General features: G+C 34.5%; 1 protein-coding gene across 7 annotated transcripts in view; it reads left to right on the forward strand.

Moving 5' to 3' along the window:
- The window catches only part of NBEA (neurobeachin), a gene marked incomplete at its 5' end in the record, with an annotated part of 512,607 nt that overhangs the window by 311,135 nt on the left and 173,602 nt on the right, over nt 1-27,870 (forward strand). For all 7 annotated transcript variants that reach the window (XM_082765401.1, XM_082765407.1, XM_082765402.1 and 4 more), the window contains one exon: nt 13,039-13,163. In XM_082765401.1, the coding sequence (XP_082621527.1) occupies nt 13,039-13,163 (125 nt within the window). The remainder of the gene's footprint in view (nt 1-13,038; nt 13,164-27,870) is intronic.

Here is a 27,870-nt window from a genome sequence, read left to right on the forward strand (position 1 = left end):
TCATTTCCATTGCTAATTTTCTAAGCCATATTTGGCACATATATTTTTGTCTCCTTTTTTATTTTTTTTTTCTATATAGCTTTATGTTTAACCTTCTTTTCCTGAAATCACTGCCTCTTGGTACAAATTTAATATTGCTCAACAATAAAGCAGGCATTCCGGAAAGAAAAATTCAATCTGGGGAATAAAGGTTATTTAAAAAAAAAAAAAAAAAAAAAAAAAGGTATTAAAAAATAAATAAACAAATCTAGACAATCAAGCTAATTTTTAGCCCTTCTTATTCTATGTTCATGATCAGTTTGTTCCTTCCATCATTCAGACTCTTTGCAATATAGCCAATATTCCCGAGCCCTTTACAAATTGTCTGCATTTTATATAAACTTTCCTGTTGATCAGAGACAAGTTATCTGGCTATAACATATCCTCTAGAAATTAACTGCCTTAGAACTTTGTGTTTTGGGTACTATTGTAGCTAAAAACATCTCTATTACCACATCTTCCCTTTTGCACCTACCTACACAACTTTCCTTTCTGACTTCATTTCTAACTGAAGATTTTTACATCTGGAGAGATTTTTATTTTCAGCTTCCCCTTTATAATTTTCTTCTTTTGAACTTGAGTGTTCTTATTTTTTTCATCCAAATTAAGTTGCAGGAGTTGGAGAGTTTTCTTATGAGTAGCCAATTATCTGTTCATCTCAGCTTTGTCCTTCATTATTAATGTAAGAACATTAGTAACATGATCATAGGAGAGAAGCTGTGATGGCAATTTATTTTGCTTTTCAAAGGTGACTCCTCTGCTCCTTTTGTGATGATTACCTGCAGTATTTTCTGTTACTCACTTTTGGTTTGTCTGTGCTCTATTTCACACTTGTTTCAAAGTTATATATAACTTTAAATATTTAATAATGATATTGTACCAGTAATTTGAAACCAGGAGCAGGAGTTATGGCTGATATAAATGAAGAAGGTGGAAGACCATTGAATCAAACAGAACAAGGTAGTTTTTTTACCATATGATCCAAAAACTCTTTCAAGTCAACTATAGCTTTTGCATAATGCTGCAAGAATTTATTCAGGATTTACAAGTATGAAAACATTACAGTAAGTTCCGATACATGTGAAGGGAGGAAAAATCAGTTTCAACTATGAGATAGTAACTATCTAGAATCTCATCAGAATGTGCATGTATCTCTCCATCTACACACTAGTAATCTGATTAGCAGAATATGCAAGCTAAAAGACAATTTTAGATCTTTACTTACTGAAGGTAAAATACAAGTTTAGATATTGGCAAACACAAACTAATTACAAGAAACAGTGCCCCAAACTAAACAATCAACAAGAAATTATGTGAAAGTTAGAAATGTAAGGTTTCTGAAACAAACCTTAGCTCTTAGCTCTTACTGGGGAAAATGGAGCATTGAGTTTTTGGCACTACTAAAGTTCTGCAGAACTCCTTTGGAACAATTTATTACAGTATTTGCTAGGAATTGCCCACCATCAATAAACATTAATCTGGTAATAAGAGGGAATCTCTGTAAAGGGAGAGATATGAAGAAGAAGAAGAAGAAGAAGAAGAAGACCAATTTGATAATTAAATTAGAGTTCTACATTGTTAGAACCAAATGGCTTTCTATGAGCTCCAAAGAAAGTTAAGCTAACAAAAAGTGGAATGACTCACTAAAATCATCTGGCATGCTATGAAATGAGTTGGTACCTGCATCTTCAGATCTTCAAAACAGTGTGACATTTTTCAATATCGGTAAATTAAATAGTAATTTAAATTGTAGCTCTGAAATTATACTAGATGACTACAAAATGGTAAGGAAAACCATTGTGTCTATGTAACAAAAATGTGGCTTTCTAGTTTAGGGGAATTTACAAAGTATGTCAACAAAATAATATTGGAGAGGAATCTACAGCTGATTTAAAAGTATTTTGATTTGTAAAAGACTTTTGACAGACTTCCTCAAATTAATAATTCAGATGACTGTAATTAAATGAACAGATTTAGTAGTGGATTAGAAACTATTGTTTAGTGAGAGGGGAGAAAAGTCAGGAAATAGCAGTAGTTAGAAATAGTTTCTGTTTTTACACTTGATTTAAAAATTAAGCCTCATTATTTTGAAGTGCTAAATGAGATATATCAAAATTTACATCTCTAGATAAATCTACATCTAAAATTTACGTCTCTAGATAAATATTGTGTTTTCAATAATATGTTAGATAATCTATAATAATTTGCAATTTGTGAATTTGAGATACTTTTATTAAAGCCAATGAACTACAGAAATCTGTGAAGTTTAAGTCTGGGGGATTAGGGTTGATCTTTGGAGTTCTGAGATTACTTTACAAACTTTAAATTTAAAAGTAAAAGGGAAAAAAGTATTAATTTTAACACAACTGTTAATACATGCGGCACAATTTACCAGCCGATTACATCCTAGCAGACCCCCAGGTTTCCCTTTGGAGACTAGAGAATGGTAGAAGTTTTTAACAGATAGGAAAGAAATTTTGAAGATGTTCAGTTCTGAAGGACAAATGCAATTCATAACCTGCAGACTTTCACAGAGATCGGTATTTGTGTTTCGTAGTTTTACTAGGTTGTTGTTTGGTTTGGAGGGTGGGATGGGGGAAAAAGTAGGACTCAATAAAATTTCTTAAATTACCTTTCACTTACTTCTGGGATACTCTCTTTTGTAATTGCTCAATGTTAATAGAACAAAAACATAAAAATCCTGGACCACTAGTATCAATTAAAGGTTTTCTGTTGACTTCATTTATGTTCAAGTTTTTAGCTATTAAAGTCTGTATAAAGAAAAGCAGAGTTGCCATTTTCAACAGATGAGGTGCTGCAATACAATTTATTTAATGTACTTATTAGAAATTAATAAAGAGGTGAAGAAAGAGTATGTACCAAAATCTACAAATCACAGAGCTTCTTTAAAATGAATGAATCTGAAAACAATTGATTTGAAGCCTATTGATGTTGATGAGGGTGTTTGTGTTGACTCCAGTCAGTTTTAGATTAAGCATATTGAGAAAAATTTAGGTGAGACCCAACAAAGTTACATGGATCAGTGAAATGATAACAGATGAAATTAACTTTAGACAAACTAAATATACCTTTCAATAATTAATTTGAAAAGTTTAGACACTGATATTCTAAAAGGGCTGAAAGAAAATAAAGAAATAGAGGTTTTGTTCTTTGTCGTCTAATATCTTCATTATGAATCCATCCAAGAGAGTAAACAGCTATTTTATCTATCATTAACATTTAGGAAAGCTGTAGCCCGTTAGTTGGTGATGCTAGTCATTATGACGCTATCTTCGTGCATACAGGATTTACAGATGAAGAGCACCCTTACAGCAATCCCAGCCAAGGTGGTAGAAGAGTAATTCAAATAATTATTTTTTTTTCATTTTTCACAATCTCAATTGCCCTTACAATCTCTTCTTCACATCGAACATCCTTGATAATGCATAGCAAGATTTACTGTTAAAAAGGAACTGAGTAGCTCAGCAGTTAATAATGTTAGAAGCAACAACCAGGGTGTAATGGCAGACAGCAAGAAAGGAAAATTTACTGTAAGTTATCTTTATAATAGTATGTACTCTTAAGATTGGGTAACCACTGGTATTAACATCAAAATCCTTCAGATTTTTTTTTTAACTCCATTTCTTGCACCTGTAAATGGTAGTTGTTTTTATTATTTGCAAGTACTTCTCTCATCTCATCCACTTTCACAGTTATTTCTCTTCTAGTTTCTATAGTCATTGGTTTTCTTCTCACATCTCTATTCCTTATATTCTCTATTCCTTATATTTCTTACTACTCATCCATTTTTTTTCAACTTGTTGTTTTTTTCTCACCAATCAATAATTACATTTCAAACCTTTCATCTACACTTCTCAATTTCTTTGTCTCCCTATCTGTTGCCTTTATAGTTTCCCATTTCACGGTATCACAGAAAATGGTCTGGAAGAAACCTTTACATCTGTTCTGTTCCTGTGCTGTTTTACTCCAGTAAGATTACTCCAATGAAAATTACCTATTGGTTAGATCCTATTACTTTTCTTTTTTGAAATTCCTTGCTGCCTAATTCTAGACTTTCCTACCAAGTCAATTTCCTTTCTTATTTGTAGTGTTCTGACTCTGACTGTCTACATTTCTGCTCACATTTCAGCAGTTGTTCCTGTCTCACCTCTCCTCTTGTTTTCATTTTTCACTTTTTGGCAGCCCTACAGACAAGGTACAACTCTCATGTCTCATGACACTTCTGCATAAGGTTTCCCTGGCATGCCTTCTAGCCATGCTGCAGGGATTTAAGTCATCTAGCTGGACTGCTGGGCTCTCCACACTACTTCCTCTATCTGTCAGTAACTAGGACACCACCTGCTTTCAAATTAGCAGCCAGCTCTGTTACTTCCTCCCTCCTTCCATTGCAGCTAGTTTGCTGCAATGATTGAGGAAAAAAAAAAAAAAAAAAAAAAAAGAGTAAAAGACAGTGGCTATCCCCCAAGAAATGCTATCTGTAAGCAATCCTATAGGCATGCCTTATTTGCCCACTGACACACCTTCATCTCTTCATCTTCATCACCATACCTCAGTATTTATTACCAGTGCTCTTCACTTGCTCTATATGTTCTTCATACCCTATATTTCTGCTGCTATGTCACCTCACTGGTTTGTGAATGTAGCTTCATCACACTGGACTCATATCCTAAGCCTTGAAGCCCTGCTTCCAATGTGTATCATCCATGTGACTTTCCTAGGACACATTCAACCAAATTCTTTCACAAAGTTACAGTATGAAACTTCTCACACAAAAAATGAGTTACTCAGCCTAATATCCATAAAAAAAAAAAAAACTACTAAAAGATTAAATACTAGCCACATTTCCCTGAATATTTAGCATTTTTCTATTTAGATGGTAACATCTTGTTCAAAGACATTTTTCCCTTCTGCTATGAAACTCTGCGAAGTGTTCTCCTGATATGTAACAATGATAATCCTTTTTCATGTGTACTTAGGAAAACAAATGTTGTTGTTTATTAAAATGCCTAAAGATTTTTTTAATGTTTATTTACAATATTTTTACCGTCCTTACGATTTTCATTGCATTAGATGTCTCTCAGGTTTATAGGCATCTTTATTCCCCATGCTGGTATTTCCAGTTTTTAGGCTTATTAGTATTATCCTTTTTTAACATTTTTTTTTTTCTGGGAGTCTAGTATGTTATTTGAAAAAAAAAAAAAAAAAGTAATAAAACTTTAAAACTTTGTGATTTTTTTTTTTAACAACAACAACAAGAAAAAAGGCTTTTTTGCATGTGTAGAGGAGTTATGTTAATTAAAACTTCTGATGTTTGTTTCCAATCAGGTACATCAAGGCTTAATTTTCTTTTACTCATGGGATGGGATTTTTTAATACCTGCCTCACACTTGCTACAACCAGCAGGCACTGCTTCTGTTTTCAAGCACAGTCAGAAAAACTTCACCCTAATACAATTATTGTATCTGTTGATACGCAGTATTTCCTCTATTGTTGTTACAGAAGTCTTTTATGATTTAGATCTTCTGGCAGACAGATTTATATTTTAGCTTATACTTTTTAACTAATACATATTCCATAAGTAATAATTTGTTGTTTTGTCATTGTTTGTTTGTTTGTTTGGTGGTGGTGCTTTTGTTTTGTTTTGTTGTTTTTATTTTATTTTATTTTTGTATTTCAATTTTTTTTTACATACTAAATATTAGGGATTTTTTTATATGTGTTTCCAATGTACATTTCTTCCTCTTTTGTCAAAACATAGTCATAATTCCAGACTCTGAAAAGAATGGGGTTTTCTCTTTAAAATATATTACAGAAAATAGAATAAAGCTAATTCTTACAATAATAGATCATCAATTCCTTCTTTTATATGCAGTTTCCCACTATTACAAAGACTATGGATTCTCTGGCATCCCTCCAGTTCTGTGACCCACCTCTTTTTCCAAACAACTTTTTCCCCTTCCCCCATGCCTTCAGGCTTGTTCCTCTTCATTAGCATATTCAAACTTAATCTCTTCCATCTGGCAGCCCATCATTTGGGCTGCAGTCTGAGGATCTTTTATGGACATGTGTTCTGCTGCTATCCACAGTTTGTGTTTGCCTCTGGTTGCTGTAGCTGTAGGTGACATAGAGAAAAATGCATCTGTAGCATGCAGTATGAAAGTGAAGGCTCCCATGCAACACGTGCAGGGATAGCCATGAAGCTGCAGTCACAGATGCTGGATGCCCACAGGGTGTGCAAAGATTTGCTGTTTGGAAAAGCTAAGATTTGTAAGTAATAGAAAAAAAAAAAATGTCCTTCCTATACACTTCTTCAGAGCTGTGGCCGAGGGATTTAACAGAAAATCTTTGAAAAAGTTTTCTTTAACAAGTCTGAGCTACTAAGACATTGGGAAAGACAGGAAGGACTTTGCTGTGTAGGCTAGCTTGGTACTTCTTTGAATTGTGGCAGAGAGCTCCACAATTTCTAAAAAGAATACATGTTGGGCTATCGGAAATACTTTAGTCTGTCTTAATAATATTTGTCCCAAAATATATGGAAGGTGTGTGTGTTATTGTAGCAGTGTATTATACAGAATTCTGGGTGATTCTGACTTCTAGAGCAACATGCTTTTAGAAGTGCAGGTCTTTTTAACATCTTTGCTGGGGACATGGATAGTGGAATCGAGTACAACCTTAGTAAGTTTACAGGTGGCACCAAGCTGTGTGGATAGGTCAAAACACTGGAGGGAAGAGATGCCACCGAAAGGTATCTTGACAAGCTTGACAGGTAGGAATGCGCAAACCTCATGAAGTTCAACAAGGACAAGTGTAAGGTCCTGCAGTTGGGTCAAGGCAATCCCAAGCATAAATACGGGCTGAGCGATGAGTGGATTGAGAGCAGCTCTGAAGAGGACTTGGTGTTGCTTGCTGATGAGAAGCTCAACATGAGCTGACAATGTGTGCTTGCAGCCCAGAAAGCCGACTGTACCCTGGGCTGCATCAAAAGCAGCATGGACAGCAGGCTGAGGGAGGTGATTGTCCCCCTCTACTCTGCTCTTGTGAGACCCTACCTGGAGAACTGCATTCAGCTCTGGGGCCCCCAGCACAAGAAGTACATGAATGTACTAGAACAAGTCCAGAGGAGGGCCACAGAAATGATCAGAGGGCTGGGCACCCCTCTTAGGAAGACAGGCTGAGGGAGTTGAGGTTGTTCTGTCTTGAGAAGGCTCTGGGGAGACGTTATAGCAGCCTTCTGGTAACTAAAGGAAGCCTGGGGAGGGATTCTTTATCAGGTAATGTCGTTATCAGACAAGGTGTAATAGCTTTTAAGTAAAAGAGGGTAGATTTAGGTTAGATATTTGGAAGAAATTCTTTCTTCTAAGGGTGATGAGGTACAGGAACAGGTTGCCCTGAGACGCTGTGGATGCCTCATCTCTGGAAGCATTCAAGGTCAGGTTGGATGGGGCTTTGGGCAACCTGGTCTAGTGGGAGTTGTCCCTGCCTATGGCCTATGGCAGGAGGTTGGAACTAGGTGGTCTTTAAGGTCCCTTCCAACCTAAACCATTCTATTATTCTTTGATTCTGTGAAGACTTTAAAGCTGTTTGATCCTATTTACTAAAATCCATGTTTGCTATCTGGTGTAGCAGAAGACTACTTTGCCTTTCCATCTCATGCTGACCTTTCACAAGTTCAAATGCTGTTTAAAGGAGGAGAATATATACAGTGAGTGGCTAAGCAGGCACAGATGATGATAGTGGCAGTGAAAAAGAATTTGTAATCCTTCAATAACTGTGTTAAAACAGGGTGTCGTGGTTTAACCCGGCTGGCAGCTAAACACCACGCAGCCATTCGCTCACCCTTCCCCCTCCCTCTCTGGGACGGGGGAGAGAAATGGAAAGTGAAGCCCGTGAGTTGAGATAAAGACAGTTTAATAAGACAGGAAAATAATAATAATAATATTAATAATAATAATAATAATACAATGATGATAATAATACTACTACTAATAATATGTACAAACAAGTGATGCACAATGCAATTGCTCACCACCCGCTGACCGATGCCCAGCTTAACCCCGAGCAGTCCGGCCCCCTCCCTCGGCTAGCCACCCCTATATATTGTTTAGCATGACGTCAGATGGTATGGAATACCCCTTTGGCTAGTTTGGGTCACCTGTCCTGGGTCTGTCCCCTCCCAGCTCTTACTGCACCCCCAGCCTGCCTGTTGGCAGGACAGAGCAAAAGGCTGAGGTGTCCTTGGCTTGGTATAAGCACTGCTCTGCAACAATTAAAACATCGGGGTGTTATCAGCACTCTTCTCATCCTAAGCCAAAACACAGCATTCCACCAGCTACCAGGAAGAAAATTAATTCTGTTCTAACTGAAACCAGGACACAGGGTTTATTTCATTATAATGTGTATGTATTGTATAAAATACCATACATCTGAAATTTTGGATTAAGTTTTCACTGTGCACTCCACTTCATTATTAGTAACATTGTAATATCAGTAGGTTCATACCAGTTCTTGTGATGAAAGTGATGATAAGGATGATAAAGGTTTATATTAGGTTATACTATAGTTTGTAAGGAAAGTATCTTTACAGTTAAGCTCATGAAATAGACCTCTTTGGGTCATGTGTTTTAGAGTACATTTTAAGCAATTTCAGTTAAAGGAACACAGGTATACTTGTTGTTGGAAGTATTTAGAAGTAGCTCACAAATAACGCTATGAACCTCAGGTTAAAAATAATAATAAAATAAAATAAAATAAAATAAAATAAAATAAAATAAAATAAAATAAAATAAAATAAAATAAAAATAATTTAAAAATCATTATGATATGCCTAATACACACTTTTTCATTAAAACAAGCCTGACTCAAAATGTCACTTAAATGCTGTAAAATACAAGCAAACGAGAAACTGAACGTAATCTGATTGGCTATGGAAATAGTGTTTGCTACACATCATTAAGAAAATAAAAGCTTCTTCAAGTATTGTACTTGTTGCAGAAATAAATTACTAAACTAACTTGATGTAATAACAGCAATTCTAGGAAAAATAGGTTGTAGCATGGGGGACAATTTGCAGACATGCCCTTTTCTGACTGACTTGTATCTAGTACCTAGAAAGTGTATTTCAGCTTGATTTTCAGACAGGACTTAAAACTGCCTAGCATTTATCTAGATTCCTGAAATTAATTAATTAAGTAAGTAAGTAAGTAAAGCCTGAATAATATACACAGGATTAGAATATAAGTATTTGTAAAGTACTGTCATTAAGGAGTTAGACAACTTGATTGAGTCTGAATTGAGGACTGAATTGATTCAGTCCTTATCTCCGGGCTTTTAAAGCAGGCAGCTTTCTTAGCTTTAGGCTAAAATTTGTGCCACAGTCTTCTCCTTCACAGTATATTTAATCTAATCCAAGGAAAGATGTAACAATATATTTTTAAGAAAATCCCAACGTAAGTCTTTCTATAATATAAGTGATGAAAGTCAAACATTCAAAGTTTTCAAGCCTCTGATTTCTTGCAAGCAATAGCAATAGCATAAGGAGAAAATTTAATCACTTTATTAAATATGCTGCTCAATAAATAAGTCAATAGTAAATCTGAAAGTAACTGGTTAAGATCCAGAAACCTTTTGTTTAGGGTCCAGGTATAGTCTTCAACACAGTTTATACTGCAATACTATAATTCAGTCCAGTGCTTTATTCCATGAGCCCAAGACATCTCTGCCTTAATGGCAGTACTTGGCAGCCTGATAACTTTGTAGTGTTTAATTCCAAGCTGTATATATGAGTTACTCAGAATCTGCTGTTGTTCCAGGATTTATCCAGTCTTTTTTGCTGTTGTTTTGTTGTTGTTTTTCTCAAAGAAGTTGAAAAACAACCAACCAACCAAACAAACAAAAAAAAAAAAAAAAAAAAAAAACCACTATTTTGCTGCTTTTAGTAGTCCCCTAAGATACTATATGTGCCTTCATCACTGCTTACCTAACTCTGTTGAGCAGACCTTTGTTGGCTTGCATTATATTGTTCAGAAAGATTATTGCAGCAAAACATCTGGTGGCAAATACTGTGTCTACCCTAGACAATTTCAACAGTTCTGCCACTCCCTGTGGGTGTTTTCTCTGAGAAAGGAAAAGTCTTTAGAAGGATTCAGATTAAAGTATCTCAGGTTCTGTTATTACTGATTAGAGCTGGTTCATATATGCAGCAGCTATGTTCATTGACTTCATGCCATTCATATAACTTCTCTTTCCTAGATGTTCTGTGTACTCAAGCGTCACTCTTAAGCTTTTATATTTGAAAACTGATTTCGAACTTGATTAAATCAGTAAATCCTACAAACTCCAAAATGCATGGACTTTGAACTAGAGAGAACAAAAGGCATCGTTTCCCTGAAAGAAGACAACCAAGTAGGGAGATGGAAGCTTGTCAAAACCTCTGCCTCTTAATAAATAACAAAACTGTGACAACTTTCTCATCTTGTTACTCTTCTCATGCATCATCTTCATACAGTCTTCCCCATGCAGAAGCTTTCCATTTTTTCATTTGTAGAATGAAATACTCTTAGAAGAAATTATGTCAGAATCTTGGTTCGATTATACATAATTTTGCATAAAGGTCTGACACTATGCCTACTAACAAAAATGTGCTTCTGGCCTGCTACTACCTGATGCCCTGAGGTGCTGCTCTGTATATTTATCTCCCACTGCATCTGGCTGCAAGCTGGCAGAGACTGCAAGCTGCAGTTTTAGGTTAATAACATTGTGGGGTATGTTTGGGTAGAACAGTCTAGGAAGAAACTTCAGCTGTGTTTTAAACAGCCATGTCATTTGTGATTAGGAATACGTTATGTGTACTATTATCTCCAAATTTTTATTTTGCACCATTATTTCAGATTAGTTCAGTATTTCAGATGTCAAGCCCTGGTTAAGTTATAACCTTTTGGGATCCCCAAAATAGACTTTCTCCTCTGACAATTTTTTCATTTATTTACTTATGACTTCATTGAAGTAGTGACTTTAAAATCTGTTTTAGAGTCACAGAATCAGGTTGGAAAAGACATCCAAGATCATCTAATCCAATCTTTAAATCATCTACTCCAACCTTTTACTTGCAGCTGAGAATATACAGTATCCTTCAGGCTGATTAATGAAATAAATGTATTACCAGATTAAACACAGAACAAATTAAAAAATTAATATTCTTAGTCTTTGAATATTTTTAATTTAATAAACGGTTTTTAACTCTTACATAATTGTGTCATTTTATCAACTTAATTTTAGTGATGAAAAATACAGATTCACAGAACTCTTGCTTTTTTAAAATAACTTTCATTAATGTCTTTACTCCTGTTTCATTATTGATTACTCTTAGATGGATGTAAAAAGGGAAAGTTCTCACCTTTTAAAAACAATGACTATGATAAAAAGCCTTTATTTTTATCTTTCATATCATGAGTTTAAAACAGAGTCTTGAACTCTACAAGGAGATTTTAAACTCTGTCTTTAAGCCATGGGTCAGCTGTCTGCACATTTTTGCATTTATAACACATAGTGATCAAGTGTACTTAGCAGTCATAATAAAATTATTCAGTACTCAGTGTAGGAGGGTAAATGATGGACTGATACTTCAGGCTAACAAGACATCTGTGAGCAAAAACTGTATCAGTACAAAAAAAAAAAACAAAAAAAAAAAAAAAAACAAAAAACGTAGTCTATTACTTAGCAAGAAAAATGTGGTACTCAGGATAGCGAGGTATTTATGTCTCATCGCATGCAAGCCAGGCCATTAATATTGCACCATCCCACTGTGGGAGCTGAGTCACTACTGCCTCACCTTTATGCAAGATAGTCTGAATTGCTCTCAATGAGTAAGCAGCTCCTGTTGAACTTCTGAAGACGCCTTCTCAGTGACTGTAGCTACATAAAATAATGCCTGATCCTCAAAGCAACATCAAGAGTAGGACCTTCAAGCAGACACGAGAAGCATATAGTGAAACTGTTGTTCAGAGTACAAAAAATACATTGAGTAAAAATAATAAACTAAAAATGTGTGCTACTTCTGAAAATGTGACTAGGAGGTATTCTGCTACATCCATGCCCCTTGTTCTGTGTCCTTCAGAACTGCATACTTATAATGTTGACATGGGAGATGTTTGTGTTGATAATGTCAAGAAGTTTTCTGATACGGAGTTGGTCATTTCTGTAGAAGTGAAGTTAAATACCAGATGATTACATATATATGTTTTGAGTTGAACATAGATTAACATCGGTTTATATCATTCTACAGTGCTTTAATATTGCTTTTGAATGTAAAAAAGCAATGTAATGCAAAGATGGTCATGGTTGTTAATGACTTGTATTAGCTGGAAGCTATAAAATCATCCTAGTACTCTGTTAGTGCTGGACTAATAATTTACCAAGACAATTACCACATGGTGGAATCTTTTTGCTGCTCTAATTCAGTGTTATTAATAATGAATAAAATTGCAATTTTCTCAGGTTGCTAGGGGCAGTAGGGAATTATTTCAATGAATATTTCAGCACATTAGTTTAATCATAGTTCCACAAAATTCAAGTGGGCAATATTTTATACTTCTAAGTTCAGTCTGCTAAGGGACCATAGTCATTAAATTGCAAACTATTTGCACTGAGGTCCATTCTATGATTTACAAGCCTTGTTAAAAACACTGTAAAAGAAAGCAAGCTGTGCCATTAATACTTGTAATTTGATGCTGCATTTGTTAATGGGCTCAGTGTGATTAATGTTTTTAGCAGCAGGCAGAACATTTTGAGACAGGCAGTGCTGAGGTTTATAATGTATAAATGCATGTAAAGAAATGTTAGAATATTGGAAGTTTTAGTAATATGTGTTTTTACAAGATTGTATTCCAGAAATAGAAAAGCAGTAGTGAAATTATAGTATAATGTATGTAAATACAGTTCAGGCTGTGGTAGGTGCTGATGTGTGTGTTCTTTATTTCATAGCCAACTGCATGACTTCTGGCGTTTGGATTACTGGGAAGACGATTTGCGCCGGCGGAGGCGATTTGTTCGCAATGCTTTTGGGTCTACTCATTCTGATGCTCTTCTGAAAGCTGCAGTGGAATATGGTCAGTACAAACTCCTACTTAAAAAAAATGTTATGAATTTTTCTTCATGTCCATGAATCCCTGAGAATAGCATCCCTCCTTTTTTTAAGGATAGTGCTGAGAATTCCTAGAACATTTTCTTAGAAAATGAATTCTTTCAGTTCTTATACTTTAATGAACCAACAGTTGTGAGCTTGGGGGCTGTTATGTTTTCTAATCACCAGGGGATTTACATCTCTGGCATTCCCAGATGTTAATTTTGAGACACTGGTAAAAGTAACCAAACTTGTCTCTCCCAAGTGACAGAACAAAACTGTTAAGCCACCAAACTAATGTGTCATAATAGTTCCATTGGAGAGCTCTAATGAATAAAATATTAACTGTTTTAAAAAAACATATCAGATGTTTTTATCTTAGCATATTCTTAGCCAAAATTTTTGTTTTGTTTTGTTTTCTGCAAACCATGAAACACCTAACAACTTGCTTAAAGAATGCATTTTGAGGATGCTTAGGATTGAATAGACCACATAGGAGATTCAGTCTTTGAATTTAAGGATTAGATGATGATTGATTTTCATGGAGAGGTAGCTGAGGTATAAAAGAGGAGGGAGGAACATGCTTGTAAATTCCCTTATATCATCTGAAAATTTCATGTGTTTAGTGACTTCTGTACAGCAGACTGAACCTGAGTACTCCAAATGTCTAAAGCAAATTTACTTCTCACATTTAAACTGGTGTAGCTCTCTAGCATATCAAAGATGGAGATTTGTAAAGAATTTGTAAAGAATCTCCAGAATATTTTTTCTTTCCTTTTTTTTTTTTTTTTGTTTTTTAAATCTGCCGTACTGGAAAAAAAAATATCCTGGGATTCTGTAGCATTTAGCAATGAAATTTTACATCACTTATTAAAAACTGAGGAAATGGAAGTAGTTTGTCCAATGCATGTTAAACGTTTCAGTTGATTGTAGCCCTTGTAGTCAAGGGCTAATGTTGCCAGGAGTTCTGAATGTGACAGATATAAAGGTAGCTCTGCGTAACCTATGTATTTCACCAGCTTTGCTGGTTGTTGAAGCAAATAGCTGGGATTCAAACAAGGTTAGACATATAAATGAGTGTCTGCATATGTGGTTATACTAGGTAGTGTAATTTAATACTTATTTAAATGCAAAGGCTATCATGTGCAGAACTTCAGGTCATTAACTGTTCACCAGTTGGGTTAAGACGTCACTCCAGTAGTATATATTTGACAGAGGGTTATTTCAACCACAGTATTCCAAAACATCAAAATGGAGATCTTATCAGAGGCAGATGCAAAATTGTGCTAATTGCTATGTTGCCTTTGTAAGAAAACTATTTCCTTTGAAATATATTTCCTTTGTAAGAAAAATAATCATTAAGACTGAGGGCTTTCTGCTTTATTTAGGCATAAAAACTTTTAAAATATTTACTTTTAAAATTGATTAATAATCTTAATTTTAGATATTAAACTAGCATTAAAACAAGAAGAAATCCGATTTATAAGCTAGAATGAAGTTTTAAGCTTTGATACTATCCAGCTTTCCGTTTATTTTGATGTCCTTGTTTCTTGCATTTTATAGTAAGAATGTTTTATCTTTGGGATAAGATTGAGCTCAGAAGATGGTGGAAGTATGTTTTTTTGTTTTGTTTTGCTTTATAAGAACTATAATACAAGTTGAACTTAAATGGTTTTATTTTAGAATGTTGCAAAGATTACCTCTTAGTGTAGTTTTTATGGTCTGGTATATCAGTGGAGGTGACAGCTGCCTGGTAGCAGAGCTAGCCTGCAAGATAAAGCTACAACCAAAAGAAATAGAAAAGCTGAAGTAGTAAGAGTTTCATACTGTGTTGTTTCTATATAGTTTCATAGTACTCACCTGTTAGTGTATTCAACATACGGGAAAATTAACTCTCAAGTATTTTTAGAGGTGGTATGCATCCTGGTTACATAAAAAAAAAAAAAAAAAAAAAAAAAAAAAAGAGAGAGAGAGAGAAAAAAAAAAGTTGTCCTGTTTGCAGAATTAAATAATTCTGAATATAACTTTTTCATGTATTTACTAAAATTAATGTATGGAATTTTTAAGCAGCATGCATTAATGTTATAGTTCATGGATTCTAGCTACATGTACTTACTTTTCAGAGGCTAAGCCTTTGGATTTTAACATTGAAACTTTTAGCTGACCTTTCTCTGTAAGAAAACATCCTTAACACTGATGTTATTTTTATGCCTCTTGGTGTTACTAATGAGTTGAATAATTTATGAGGTTGTCATGTGAAAAGGATTTGGTGCAGTTTGATGTACCTTTAGCCTCTGGTGTTGGAATGTGATTAAGAAAGAGCTGGAGGCAGATTTTTTTTTTTTATTTTTTTTTTTCCATAGGGCTTAACTTTCATTGTATTTTTTTATTAGCTTTGTTTTGTTAATTTTGTTTGGAACACTTTGATAGTAAAATGCTCCTAGCTTCCAACACTAAGCATGATATCATAGTACAGAAAGAATTTAAAACAATTAAAAAATATATTTGTGCTTAGTTTTCCAGTAACACATTTTTTCTTGACCTCAGATACTTTGTGAGAAATAAAAAAGCTATTAATCAAAGCAAAATTTGTTGGATTTTTGTTATATTAATATAAATTTTTCATCTTGACTGATACCTCTAGCACAAGAAATTGTATACTGAGCATCAGTAAAATAGTGGAAATATAAATATTTGTTATCTATGTTGACTGTCAGTTATCATTTAGGATTTTGTGCATAAATACTGCAGTGGAGGAATGTTTAGTCAAAGCCTAAGTCAGCAAGCTCCTCTGTATCTGCGATCAAAGGCATCAGCTTAAATAGGTCTGATCAGGCATTGCAGAGGAGGGCAGGCAGTTTCAGATGAGCAAAAATCACCAAGCAAAAATGACAAAATTAATCAGTCTTTTATTTGGCAGTAAATAATAAGATGTGCTGAGGATTGCAGATGAGAGAATTTCCAGATTCCTTGGAGATGTGCCTGCTTAACACCTGATTTATCTAAGCTTGCACAGCCATCAAGATGACCTTGATAAATAAAAAAAGTGCTCTACAGCTACTCTAGTACTAAATCAGAGATGATGTTGGATGTCTGGATACTGTAATTATGTAATACTTGCAGTCATCAAGGAATGGAAAATTCTTGGAAATGAAAACTATGTCTGTGATCTATATGTTTGTTTTAGAAAAAAAAATTACAACAGATGTTAATATAACATAAAGAAATAAAAACAAATGCCTTGAAGGGCTAAAAAAATAAAGTGTTAATTTTGTCTGATAAGGGCCTTCTTAATATAGGAAGCATTAGCTGTTATCTGCTATATGTAAGTAGTATTCTCTCAAAAATTCTGCTACAAGACAAATGGGTAAAACTTTTTAACTACAGGCTGTTGCTCAGCCATTGTATGCATGCTCAGATGTCTGTTTTTGATAAAATACAAATATGCATGTATGTGTGTATGTATAGATATATACGTGTGTTCAAAGTATATGGCAAGTAAAAAGATTTCAAAATTGAAAAATTATAACATATTCCTATAGCTATACACTTAGTTGTCCTTTGAGACTGTCAGAACAGAGTCATAGCAGCATTTACAGGAGATGAAGTGGAAAATTTTTCCCTTTGGATTACTCTCTTCCATTTCTAGCTATTTGACATTAACACTGGGTTTTACATCCATTTCATATCTGTATGTAAAATTCAAGCCTAATTATTTCAGAATTTTATCTGCTGTACCCTTTTGTTTTAGTTAAATTTTTACTTCAATAGATCCATGGATTCATTTTTCCCCTTTTGTGAAGCTAATGGGATCCTATTTACTAAGTATTAAAGTGAAAGGCATAAACTGGGATTTTGAACTACTGAAAAGTTTATGTAGAGTTTTAATTTTATTGACATTTCAATGGATTTAGAACAGTTCTTATTTTAAGTTTAGATGGAGCTTCAATGTGGTTGATTAAACTGTAGATTAAAAAGAGGGGAGGAACAAAAGAATGTGCAAGACATTTTAGACTCTATTCTCTTCCCCAAATTTTGCTACCTATAAATGCAGAAAATATACAACCATGACCCAATTCACAGTGATTCTGCACATGTGGTGAAAGAACTGTCTCTTCTAGTTAATCACCTTAACAGTTTACAGTCATTGGAGATTAGTATAGACGAGACACTACTGTACCACCCTGTACAGTGAAACAGAATACTACTCCACAGAGGTCAACTTAGCAAAATAGTGAATTTATTAAGTTTTGGTCCTTCAGCACTTAAAGATAGTGTTCCACAAACCATTTGCATGTAGACGTGATCCAAGAAAAGCCACATTTTCTAGTCTGCAGTGGAGGTAATGGACTTGAATAGCTCAGTGGTTATGTTCTAAACATTTGTATGTAAGCTGGTCAAGTATTTCTAATGTCTTTGCTCAACAATATTTGGCCTGTTAATCTGATTATCATGACAAATCCTGAATGCTTAGAATGCAAAACAAACAAACAAACAAACAACTAAACACCTTTGTAATCTAATGTGTAATTCATTCAGGTTTTAAAACAAAGTTACAGATCTGTCTTATAAGTGCAATATGGCAATTGCATTTGAACTTGCATATTTTAAGTTTCTCATGCTTTTTTATATATATGGACATCTAATTAAAAACCTTCTTTTAAGAGCAGTTTTAACTGAAGTAGACTATATCTGACTCCTGGGAGTTGTCTTCACTGCTGTAAGTTTCAGCAAATATTGTATATGCTTATCATTAGAAATAGGATTTGATTATATAAACTGAGTTAGAGAGCATCAATTTCTGAAGTCTGAAATGTTCAAATCTGAAATTTACTTTCATAAAATAACCTGGAGTTTGATAGACTTTCAAAGAACTGTAGGCAGGATTCCATCAGGCTGCTGAAGGACTTACATACCTAGAATGTTTAGCTTCAAGCAAGTGCAACCTTAAAAGGTGTGTGGATTCCCTACTATGAAACTGAGTCTGAAATCCGTGTAAACCCGTGCTCAAACCAGGGTCTGTCTTCAGAACAGGGATTTTGGCTGTCTCACATTGGGCCCTATATCAGTATTAAATTTGTGAGGATCTTCAGTATTAAAGAAAAATGTACCAAGCTGAACTTCCAAGGACTGTAACTCCAAAGTGACCTCTCAATGCTGAAAAGTCCAGAGCAGCTCCTCCTGTCCATCAGAACTGCTGTGCTCATCATTTCTGCAGTTAGTGTTAGAACAAGATAGAGGGAAGACATTCCAGAGAAACTGGTAAGAAGTTGGTTTCATTTAGCATGCACCAGATATTGTTCCAGAAAGCTGTTAGTGTTTTATAAACAAACTTATCATGACATTTGATAAGGGATAAGACATTTTAAGAAATAAAAATGTCCTATGAACTGTGTGTGCTCAATTTCTTCATCTCTGTTCAGAAGCTTTGCTATGAAATCAAATGCTTAATTCTAGGAAGTCTGAATGCCCACTTGAAGACTAGTTTTTCTTTCTGGGACTTCTTAATTAAAACTCCACCACATTTTTCAATAAGTTCAAGAGTGCCAGTCAAAGTTGCAGAGTATATATATATATATCTAAGAGTATTTACTTTTTCTCAACTTCACAAGGCCCTCTAACTTTATTACCTTTGACCCATCTCTGGTCTGTATTTATTCAAAATACCATATCTACCATAGTTCCAGAACAGTCCTTAGGGTCTGTCTCAGAAATGCAGATTTCAGTCCTATTTTAAAGAGAGCAGGATTTTTCCAACAACTAATGCAAAACTGGAAGCAATTTGAAGATAGCTGATACAGAATCATCACCTACCAGAATTTTGCTAGCAGGACCACTAGATGCATAAAAAATGTTATCTAGGCATATCTAGTGAAAGCATTCTACGTGTACTATGTAAGATATGAAACACCAAAATATGCTTTCAGTTTTGTCTATTAATATTGTTTTCCATAATATGTCTATATGAACAACTTTACTGTAAGGGCCATAGTTGAAATTGAAGATCTTTTTGTAGTTTTTGTTTGTTTGTTTTTTACATTTACATTGATTCCTAATCTGATTCAGATATTCTTTAAATATTCTTTGCTTCATCTGGAAGAGACAAGGCTCAGGATGGGGGAAGTCTTGTAGTTGTGTATAACCTGTTGGGAGAGAGTAAAGAAGATTCTTCTCAGTGATACTCAGTAAAAACATTTTATTTATCCTCATGGTAGTAAAACAATGGAACAGGTTGTCTAGAGAAGCTGTGGAATCTCCATTGTTGGAAAAACTGAAAACCCAACTGACAATGGTCCTGGGCAGCCTTCTGTGGCTGACCCTGATTCAGAAAGGGAGTTGGACTAGACAGTCTTCAGAGGAGCCTTCCAGCCTCAAGAGCTTATATCTCAATGTTCAGGACTAATCTCATGCAACTTCTCATAGACTCAAAAAAAAAAAAAAAAAGCAGAAACATTTAATCAAAAATAGGTAATTCTCAATATCAAGTTACTTTCACCTGTTCACCAGGACTCTCGGGTCCTTTTCTGCAAAACTGCCTTCCAGCCGGGTGCCATCCAGCAGTACTGGTGAATGGAGGTGTTCCTTCTCAGATGCAGGACTCTGCACTTATCCTTGCTCAGCTGCGGAAGGTTCCTGTCAGCCCACCTCTCCAGCCTGCCAAAGTCCCTCTGGGTGGCAGCATGACTCTCTGGTGTGTCAGCCACTCCCCCTAGTTTGTCATATGCAAATTTCCTTAGGGTGCCCTCTGCCCCATCATCCAGGTCATAAAATACTTCTAATATCAGTTTTCTCATGGACAGTATACTATTACTGAAACTGAGTTTATTGTGCCACTTGAGCCACTAAAATGTTTTTGATAGTTTGGTAGGAGAGTTTAAGGGGGTGGAGGGGTATTATTGTTGTGTTGTTTTTGTGTTTTTTTTTTTTTTTTGACTTCTTTAGTGCTCTATCCTGCACTGTCCTCCTGAAAATTAGTCACACACACAATGTCATAAAATACATTGTTCTGAGGAAATGCAGGTGATGACCCTTATCTCAGATAACTTGCAAAACTATTATTTATTTAAGTAATGTCATATGTATGAATGTTAAACAAAAAATAAAGAAAACAGAAGCCCCCGACTAAAAATAAACCACCTTCATTCATCCACTACATGCCCGCTTAATTTTAGCCTGTAAGTTTACAAGCTAAGAAGTAACTGTGAGTAGTTTTAAGTTTCTTCTTTATGGGCAGAAAACACATATGTTACATGATGTTCAGTAGTAAACATCTTAAGAATATGTATGCATTCATTAAGTTAATCCATAACAATGCTTCTACATGTCATCAAGTAAATCACCTCGATTCTTTAAAAGTAATCATGCAGACATGAGACAAATGTGTAAGCAATTCCACTTCATTTGGAGCACCATTTTCTTCCTCTTTTCTTTGTTTGACTCTCTTTGTCTCCATTAGACTAATTACCAGCCAAGTGCCCCTTATAAGAAGAGATGCCCAATGTTAGATATATGATTTAATATTAATAAAAGAAAAATATATTGAATGTTGACATCAAAAATATTATTGATTTTCTTTCACCTAAAATAAAATTCTTATAACACAACTTCCTTTCAGTACATGTATTAACTTCCACATCTGATTGTGAAATCTCTAATGTATTCTAAATGAGTTTACATCCAAATTGTGTGCCTGAAGAAATCACAAAAACCTGTGTATTTATTGAAAGCATAATAATTTAAGATTTGCCACTACATATTTATAACTGTAGCCCAACAGTGCCATCCACTGCTTTACCAAATAAACTTCCAATTATTTCATCCTCACTGGATTTTAGGGAAAACATTACAAACACACACACACACACACACACACACACAAAATAAAAATGTATTTTGCTAAGGTTTTACATGGTAGTTTTCAGATACAGATGAAAATAAAATTTGTTTAAATAAGCCAGGATTAAGGACTTTCATTAGAGAGTAGTATAAGAGATTACTAACTGTGATAATAACTAAATCTGAAATACTAGATTTATCTTGGTGGTCTTTCTAGTATTTCTTAGTCCCCTCGAAGGACATTAATATATTCTCATTAAATATATCTACTATTATGGTGATCTACCTCAAGGTGTGATCACTAGTGGAATTTACTTAGGTAGAGTACTGAACACTATTGGTTTTCTGTGTCTGGGCTTCTACTGTCTGACTGGATAATGGAAATTAGCTGTGACTGCTTGCCTAACAGATTCATAATCTCTGTATTTCTGCTTTCTGTTATCTGCCATCTCTAGCATAGGAATTTTCATAGCAGCTTGATAATAAGTTTTAAGTACAGATTCATGAAATAAAAGACTTTTTTTTTTCTTTTCTAATTTCCTCAAATCTTTAATGTCAGAATCTTTCTTTATTTTGAGCTTTTAGCAGATCCAAATAGGATGTGAAAACTTTCCTCCCTCCAAATCTCTGTGTTGGATTTCAAATGCCTTCCTCTGATGTTTTCAGTCTATCTGGCATGACCTGGATTTTAACTGCTACTATAGGTCTGAGTTAATTTTACAACAAAGTTTTTTTACCAGCAGTTAACATAACTACTTATTTTTCTCACTTCAGATTGCCTCTGAAAGCTTATGATTCAAATTTGATTCTTAACGTAATCAAATTGCCTGGCAAAAACATTCCCAAGACTACCAAATTGCAATCATTGCCAGTTTTAGAAGTCTAGCTGCACTTTTTTCCTTTCCAATGTTATATTTACATGTGAAAAGAACAAACTTTAGCTATCTGCTCTTGCAGAATGAAAGTAATCTACTTACCAAAACCAGTAAATTACTATGATGTGAAATGTTTTCAAACCGTTGTAAAGAATTTATTTGTTCTTTTGATTCAGTTCTATTGCTAATTGACAAAGAAATGGAAGTTACTGACCCATGTATATTCAGAGCATCTCATAGAAACTTTTTGGAAGAACATTCTGTCAATGAAATGTCTAATTGTCCTTCAGGACATCTTTCATGGCTGGGTGAATGTAACTCTTCAGACTCAGATTTTACCATGTGCTTTTCTTACCTCCAATCTTCTGTGCTTGAAGACTCCATATTAAGGAGTAACAGCACTCCTTCAACTTTAGTTGAACACAACAACACATTCCATTTTTAAATTTTCTCCACTCTTCTTATCTTTCATCTCTTCTTGACTGCAGGAGTCTGTTCTCCATTATGTGGAGACTAAGTGGAAATATATAGAATTATTAAATGAAAAATGTGTTTAATAACATTGTTTACTGGAGTAAAGAAGCCCAAACTTTACCAAATGTGTCTAAAAATGCAAAATGAAATTCTATTGCTTCTACTGAGGAAGGTGTTTTCTAACAACACTGAAGAAAGGTGTCTAGGAAAGGAAGCCAAGTACTTGGCTGGAATCAGGGGCCATTATTTCCTCAGTGCTGCAACTATTGCAGCCTAGAGTCAGAAGATCACAGTTAGAACCCCTTCTCTCCCACTCTTCTACTCATGCCAGTAGAAGACATGACAGGCTTTTAGGCAAAGGCCTCTCGCAAGGTGAAGATGTGTTAAGATGACAGAGGTAGATTGTGAGAATCTCTTCAGTATAGGTGATTCCTGGTCTTTCACAGAGTTAACAGAACTCTGTGCAAGGTACAGACAGGGGTGCAGAAACACCTAATGAAAGCACTGTATTAAAAGCCAAATACATTGTGAGAAGTTCTCAGATATACCAGTAAACATCATATCAAGAAAACCAACTTGTTAAGAATTCCATCAGCCAGCATATTATACGTTTCCAGTTACATAATTAATTTTGTTTTTCATAGCATGTATGCTACATCATGACATGATTTTTTCTTATCTTTGTATGCCTTAAATGTATATCTCCCTATATCTTTGTGTATGAACATAAATATCATCTACAATACGCAAACTTTTGTAGCTGAAAGGACTATGCATAATGCCCGAAGAGGGTTTCATTTGTATCTGTTTTGCCATATAACACAAATCACTCACTCCCGTGTCTTCAAAAAAGTGAATCATGTTGTCAAATAGCATCTCAGCTCCACTCTGGATAGAAAATATTGCCAATGCTTGTAAATTTAACATAAGCATAGCATTTTTTCAAATATCCCTGAAGTAGCATGGAATTTTTTTTGCTCTCTGGCAACCTTTGCAAAGCAGAATGAAAGACATCACTACCACCACACTGAAGCTTAATGGTAGATAAAATAAAATACTGTTCTCCTTTTTCCTTTACTATTGCTGCTAAGATTTCTGTGAGTTAACTTTCCTTAATATACACACAAGCTTTCTACCTGGGACAGTAATTACCATTCACCTATTTCAGAGACAAAGTAATGGAAATCTTGTAGAAAGTCTCTTTGAGCTGTTGTAGTCATAGACTCTCAGACTCTGCTTTATCTTCTGTATCGCTACTATGTCACTTTTTATCTGCTAGACAGTATGAAACAAAGAGCTTTTATAGCTGCAGCTATTAAAAAAAAAAAAAAAAAAAAAAAAAGTGTAAAATTCTGCCCCCAATCAATCAAATAGAAAAATTTTGATTTTAATTTTGCATTTTAGGTTCAGGAACTAGAAGCTCATTTTTTCATAAGTTTTCACAACAAATAGGATCACTATCTTTTGCAACTAGATTATAGCTCTTTAGCAGAGCTAAGAGTTAAACACAAATATCCCAATGTTAGGGCCACACTGCTGTCTCACAAATGTGAATATCCTGTGGGTGCTGCCCTTTGTCTGATGTTGCTATAGGCATTGATCTACACAGAAATAGAAACAGTTCCTCCCACCAGTTACTGTTGTTGCTGAAGTGAAAATGATGCATGCCAGTTCCAAAGATGTGGTGATCCATGTGAGGATGAAATGAAATTTGCACAGAAAAAAAAGAATCAGAGCAGTACACTGAACTAGTTGGGATTGCACAGTAAAAGACAGTGTAATTAAAAGTAAATCTAGATATTCTGATAAGATTATTATATTTACAAATTTATGATTTATGTAAAATGGGGGCTATCCTTTTACAAAAGAGTTATAGAAGACATCATGTCATGTATAGGAGATTTTGCCTGTGTAAAGACTACGTAAGATCTTCCTTCTGTATGTCTCAAAAGAACAGAATTTCATTTGAAATGATTAACATTCCAGAAAACAAAGATCATTTCAGACATTTTGGCAAATAGGTATCTCAAGGCTTTTGAGTCTTTCTTCTCTAAATAAGTAGTCTCAATAGAAATTAAAACAGTTATTTTACTATGGGAATTTGGATAGTTACTATAAAATCATTTTAAATGTACTTACTACACCTTCATTTTCTGTTATAGAGAATTAATTTTTTTTAGCTATCCACTCAGGATCTGGTAGCAAAACTTTAAGTGGTGAGGGAGAATAGTGCCTTCTAGCAAAGATATGATTTACCACAATTTGGCCACAGAGAGGAAGAATTCGAAAGTTAGAAGTCAGTCCATAAAACTACAGATAAATCTTTTGTTTTAAAAATCCTGAGGTTTGAACCTGTCTCGTGGATTGGAGGCTCTAATTATTAGGTAAAGTTTAGAAAGGTTGGTGTAGAATACCCCAGTACAGGAGCTAAGATCAGGTTTCTCACATGCCAGTGCATTACCATTGGGCTGCTAGCATGCACCAAGCATCTGTGTTTCTAAAGAGTGTTTCATTTCTCCCCAAGGCTTTCTCATTGTTAGCTTTCTCAATTAGAATATTTGTGAGCTGGAAGCTAAATTAAGCCTAGCGTATGTAGGCACGGTTCCTCAGTACAGGGTGTGCCTTTGTAGAAACCTGACAACTTTGATCCTGTCTTTGAGCTCTGCGAGCAGATAGAGTCAGAACATGGCTTTTCCTGTAGAATGTGTGCTTGTTTTAAGTATTTCAAACTTGAAACTAATCAAAAACTTTCAAGACAAAATCCAGACATGAATGTGGAGAGATTCCTTGTTTTTCATGTATGTGTTATCTTTTAAAAGTTTTTATCAGATTCTATTTTAAAAGCATTGAATATATCATTTAACAGAATTCATTTTTTTTGTTATCATTTCATACATATTTAAATTCAATCCCCTTTTGCTTCTTACCTTACTAATTACATTTTTTCTATTAAAACAGTTTGATTACCCTCTTCAGTGGCCTGTCTTAAGAAACCTTTGCTTACATGTGAATATTTTGAATTAATGATAAATGAAATTCCTTTTTTGCTGTCAAAACTAAATTGTAAAAATGCATTGCATGGCTTTGAAAATCAGTACACTCTATTAGCAGACCTGTCAATATAAAAAGTGCATTCCATTTCCACCTCTTGCTCTAATAACCTTTTCTATGTTACTCAGAGGCAGTTCACATAATCAGAGTATATTGTCAGCTTACTGGAGTTGGGGAAGCATGAAATGAAAATCGCGTTAATATTGATCCAATTCTCTTACTTGCAAGTGTCCTTGATGTCCTTTCCACTGAACAATAACTGTTGGTGTGATGTAGTTATTTTCGTGTTGGCTATTACTGTACTTTAGTAAAATGGTAGGAAATAGGAATATTTTATTGCTCTTAATTATTTTTCTTGTGTATCATCTTTGCCTGTTTAAGTGATCCACAGCACATCAGGAAATTCAGTTTCTTTCTGCAATTTATCAAACTATAGTATCCACTGAGAGGCTACATTTCAAACTGACAGGGATTTGTAAAGGTCATCAGTCATGAAATATGAATCCATTCTTGTGTGTACAAGTTACAGTGGCAAACTACATCTTAATCCAAATATAAACATTTGGCTGGTTTAAGTTCCAGTTAGAAGGACTTCTAGTTGCAGTCAGACTGAAGACTGACCTTCAGATGTGTGAAAATGCCTTATAACATCTGCTAGACTGGCCATATCCTGTCACCCTCTGGCTCGTTATGACCTGTACTGAATCAGTGCAGGTTCCTTCTCACAAGCTCAGAACATCTGAAATCTCAAATAAGTATAATACTTATGACTTCTAAAAAATAATTTAATAACACTCAGAATCTTAGTTTTCCTATCTGTAAACTAAAGGGAGAAAAAATAAATAAATAAATAAATAAAAGTGTCCAGCATAGTAATTTCATCCTTTTTTCTATATAGGACCTTTTATACTGATACACAACAATTTAACCACAACTATTTATTTAAAAAAAAAAAAAAAAAAAAAAAAAGTCTCTTGAGAAACACATTAATTTTGTCCTTGCTTTTATTCTCAGTCTCCTCATCATTGTCAGTCTCACTGTTACAATGCAAAACACCTGAGAAGTTATGAGAGTATAATGTATACAACAATAAAGTATTTATAAATGACTCACCTAGAGAAAATGTGGTCAGATAGCAGGTATAAAAATTAGACATAGAGGAAAATGTTTGGAAAGTCTCAGATTAATTTTCTTTTTATCTATTACTTATTATTATGATCTTCTTATTATTACTTATTATCTAAGTATTTATCTATTACAGAAAATAAAAATATGTTTTGGTTTTGCTTTTAAGTAAAAAGTAATTTCCAAAATAAATACATGCAATTTTTAATTTCTACACAATTTTTCCAGTTTTTCCCCTCATTTCTTCAATGATCTTTGATAAGAAAAATATGATTTAGGTCCTTCTGGCTTTTATTAAATCTATTAAAACCAGCCCTCCTTTAATAAGAGTCACTTCTCTGATTCTCCAGGGAAACTAAATTATATGCCAGTCAAAGCTGCCAGTTTCAGAAACACATTGCAATTTAAATCACAGCCCCAACAGACACAGGTGGGGACAGTTCATCACAATATGCCAGCAATGTTCTGCTCCTCCAAGGCTCTTGAGCAGACACAGAGATACCTGGTCTCCTCTTCCCATGGAGTGAACTGAGCCCTGGAAGGGCTGGCTCTGAAGCCATGCAGAAAGATATTGGGCCAGGGGGAGTGGTTACCATGTCAATTATTTAATCTTGCTGGGTTTTGTAGAGGTCAGTCTACAGACTGCCAAGCAGCTGCTCTCCATAAATGTGACCGCTGTGAGGGTCCCGGTGCCTAATCAAGTTAGTAAAGATTAGCAATGAAAGCAGGATTTTAAACTGTTATAATATATAAAACAGGAAGATTATCTCCTGAAATGTTTTATAAGTATTTTCAAGTATTAATCATATCAAATGAAAAAAAGAAAAAAAAAGAAAAGAGGGGGTAGTTAATAGTGTTGCATTTTAATTTAAGCTTGACTGTTCCTGTGAAAGTTAGAGTTTGTATAATAAACAAAACAGTACATTCAAAGTCTGTTGATAAATTTTACCTGTGATATAATTTCATGATTTACATCATCACCTGTGAGGTAGTTTCCTGCGAGGAACTAATTCTGAATTCCTTTATTCAACAGCATGTTAAAATATACCCCAGGTTATTATAACTCAGGAAAAAATAATAATAATAATTCTACAGAGCAGTGCATATATGTGACCTGTAAGAGAAGAAAAAGCAATTTTATCCTTGAAAGTTTCTGAGGAAAGCTAAGCTTCACAAAAACTGTACTTTAGATTCTATAAAAGAGAGTTTTTAATTAAATGCAGCATTTTACTGTAAAGAGAACAGACTTTACTTATGTCAAAATGCTCCTTTAGAAGCCACATAAAACTGTAAAAGACAATATATGAAAAGGCTTTCTTACAGAAAAGAAGA

Source organism: Aythya marila (genome assembly GCF_965140915.1).
Source record: "Aythya marila genome assembly, chromosome: 1".
In the NCBI taxonomy this organism is placed as follows: domain Eukaryota; kingdom Metazoa; phylum Chordata; class Aves; order Anseriformes; family Anatidae; genus Aythya; species Aythya marila.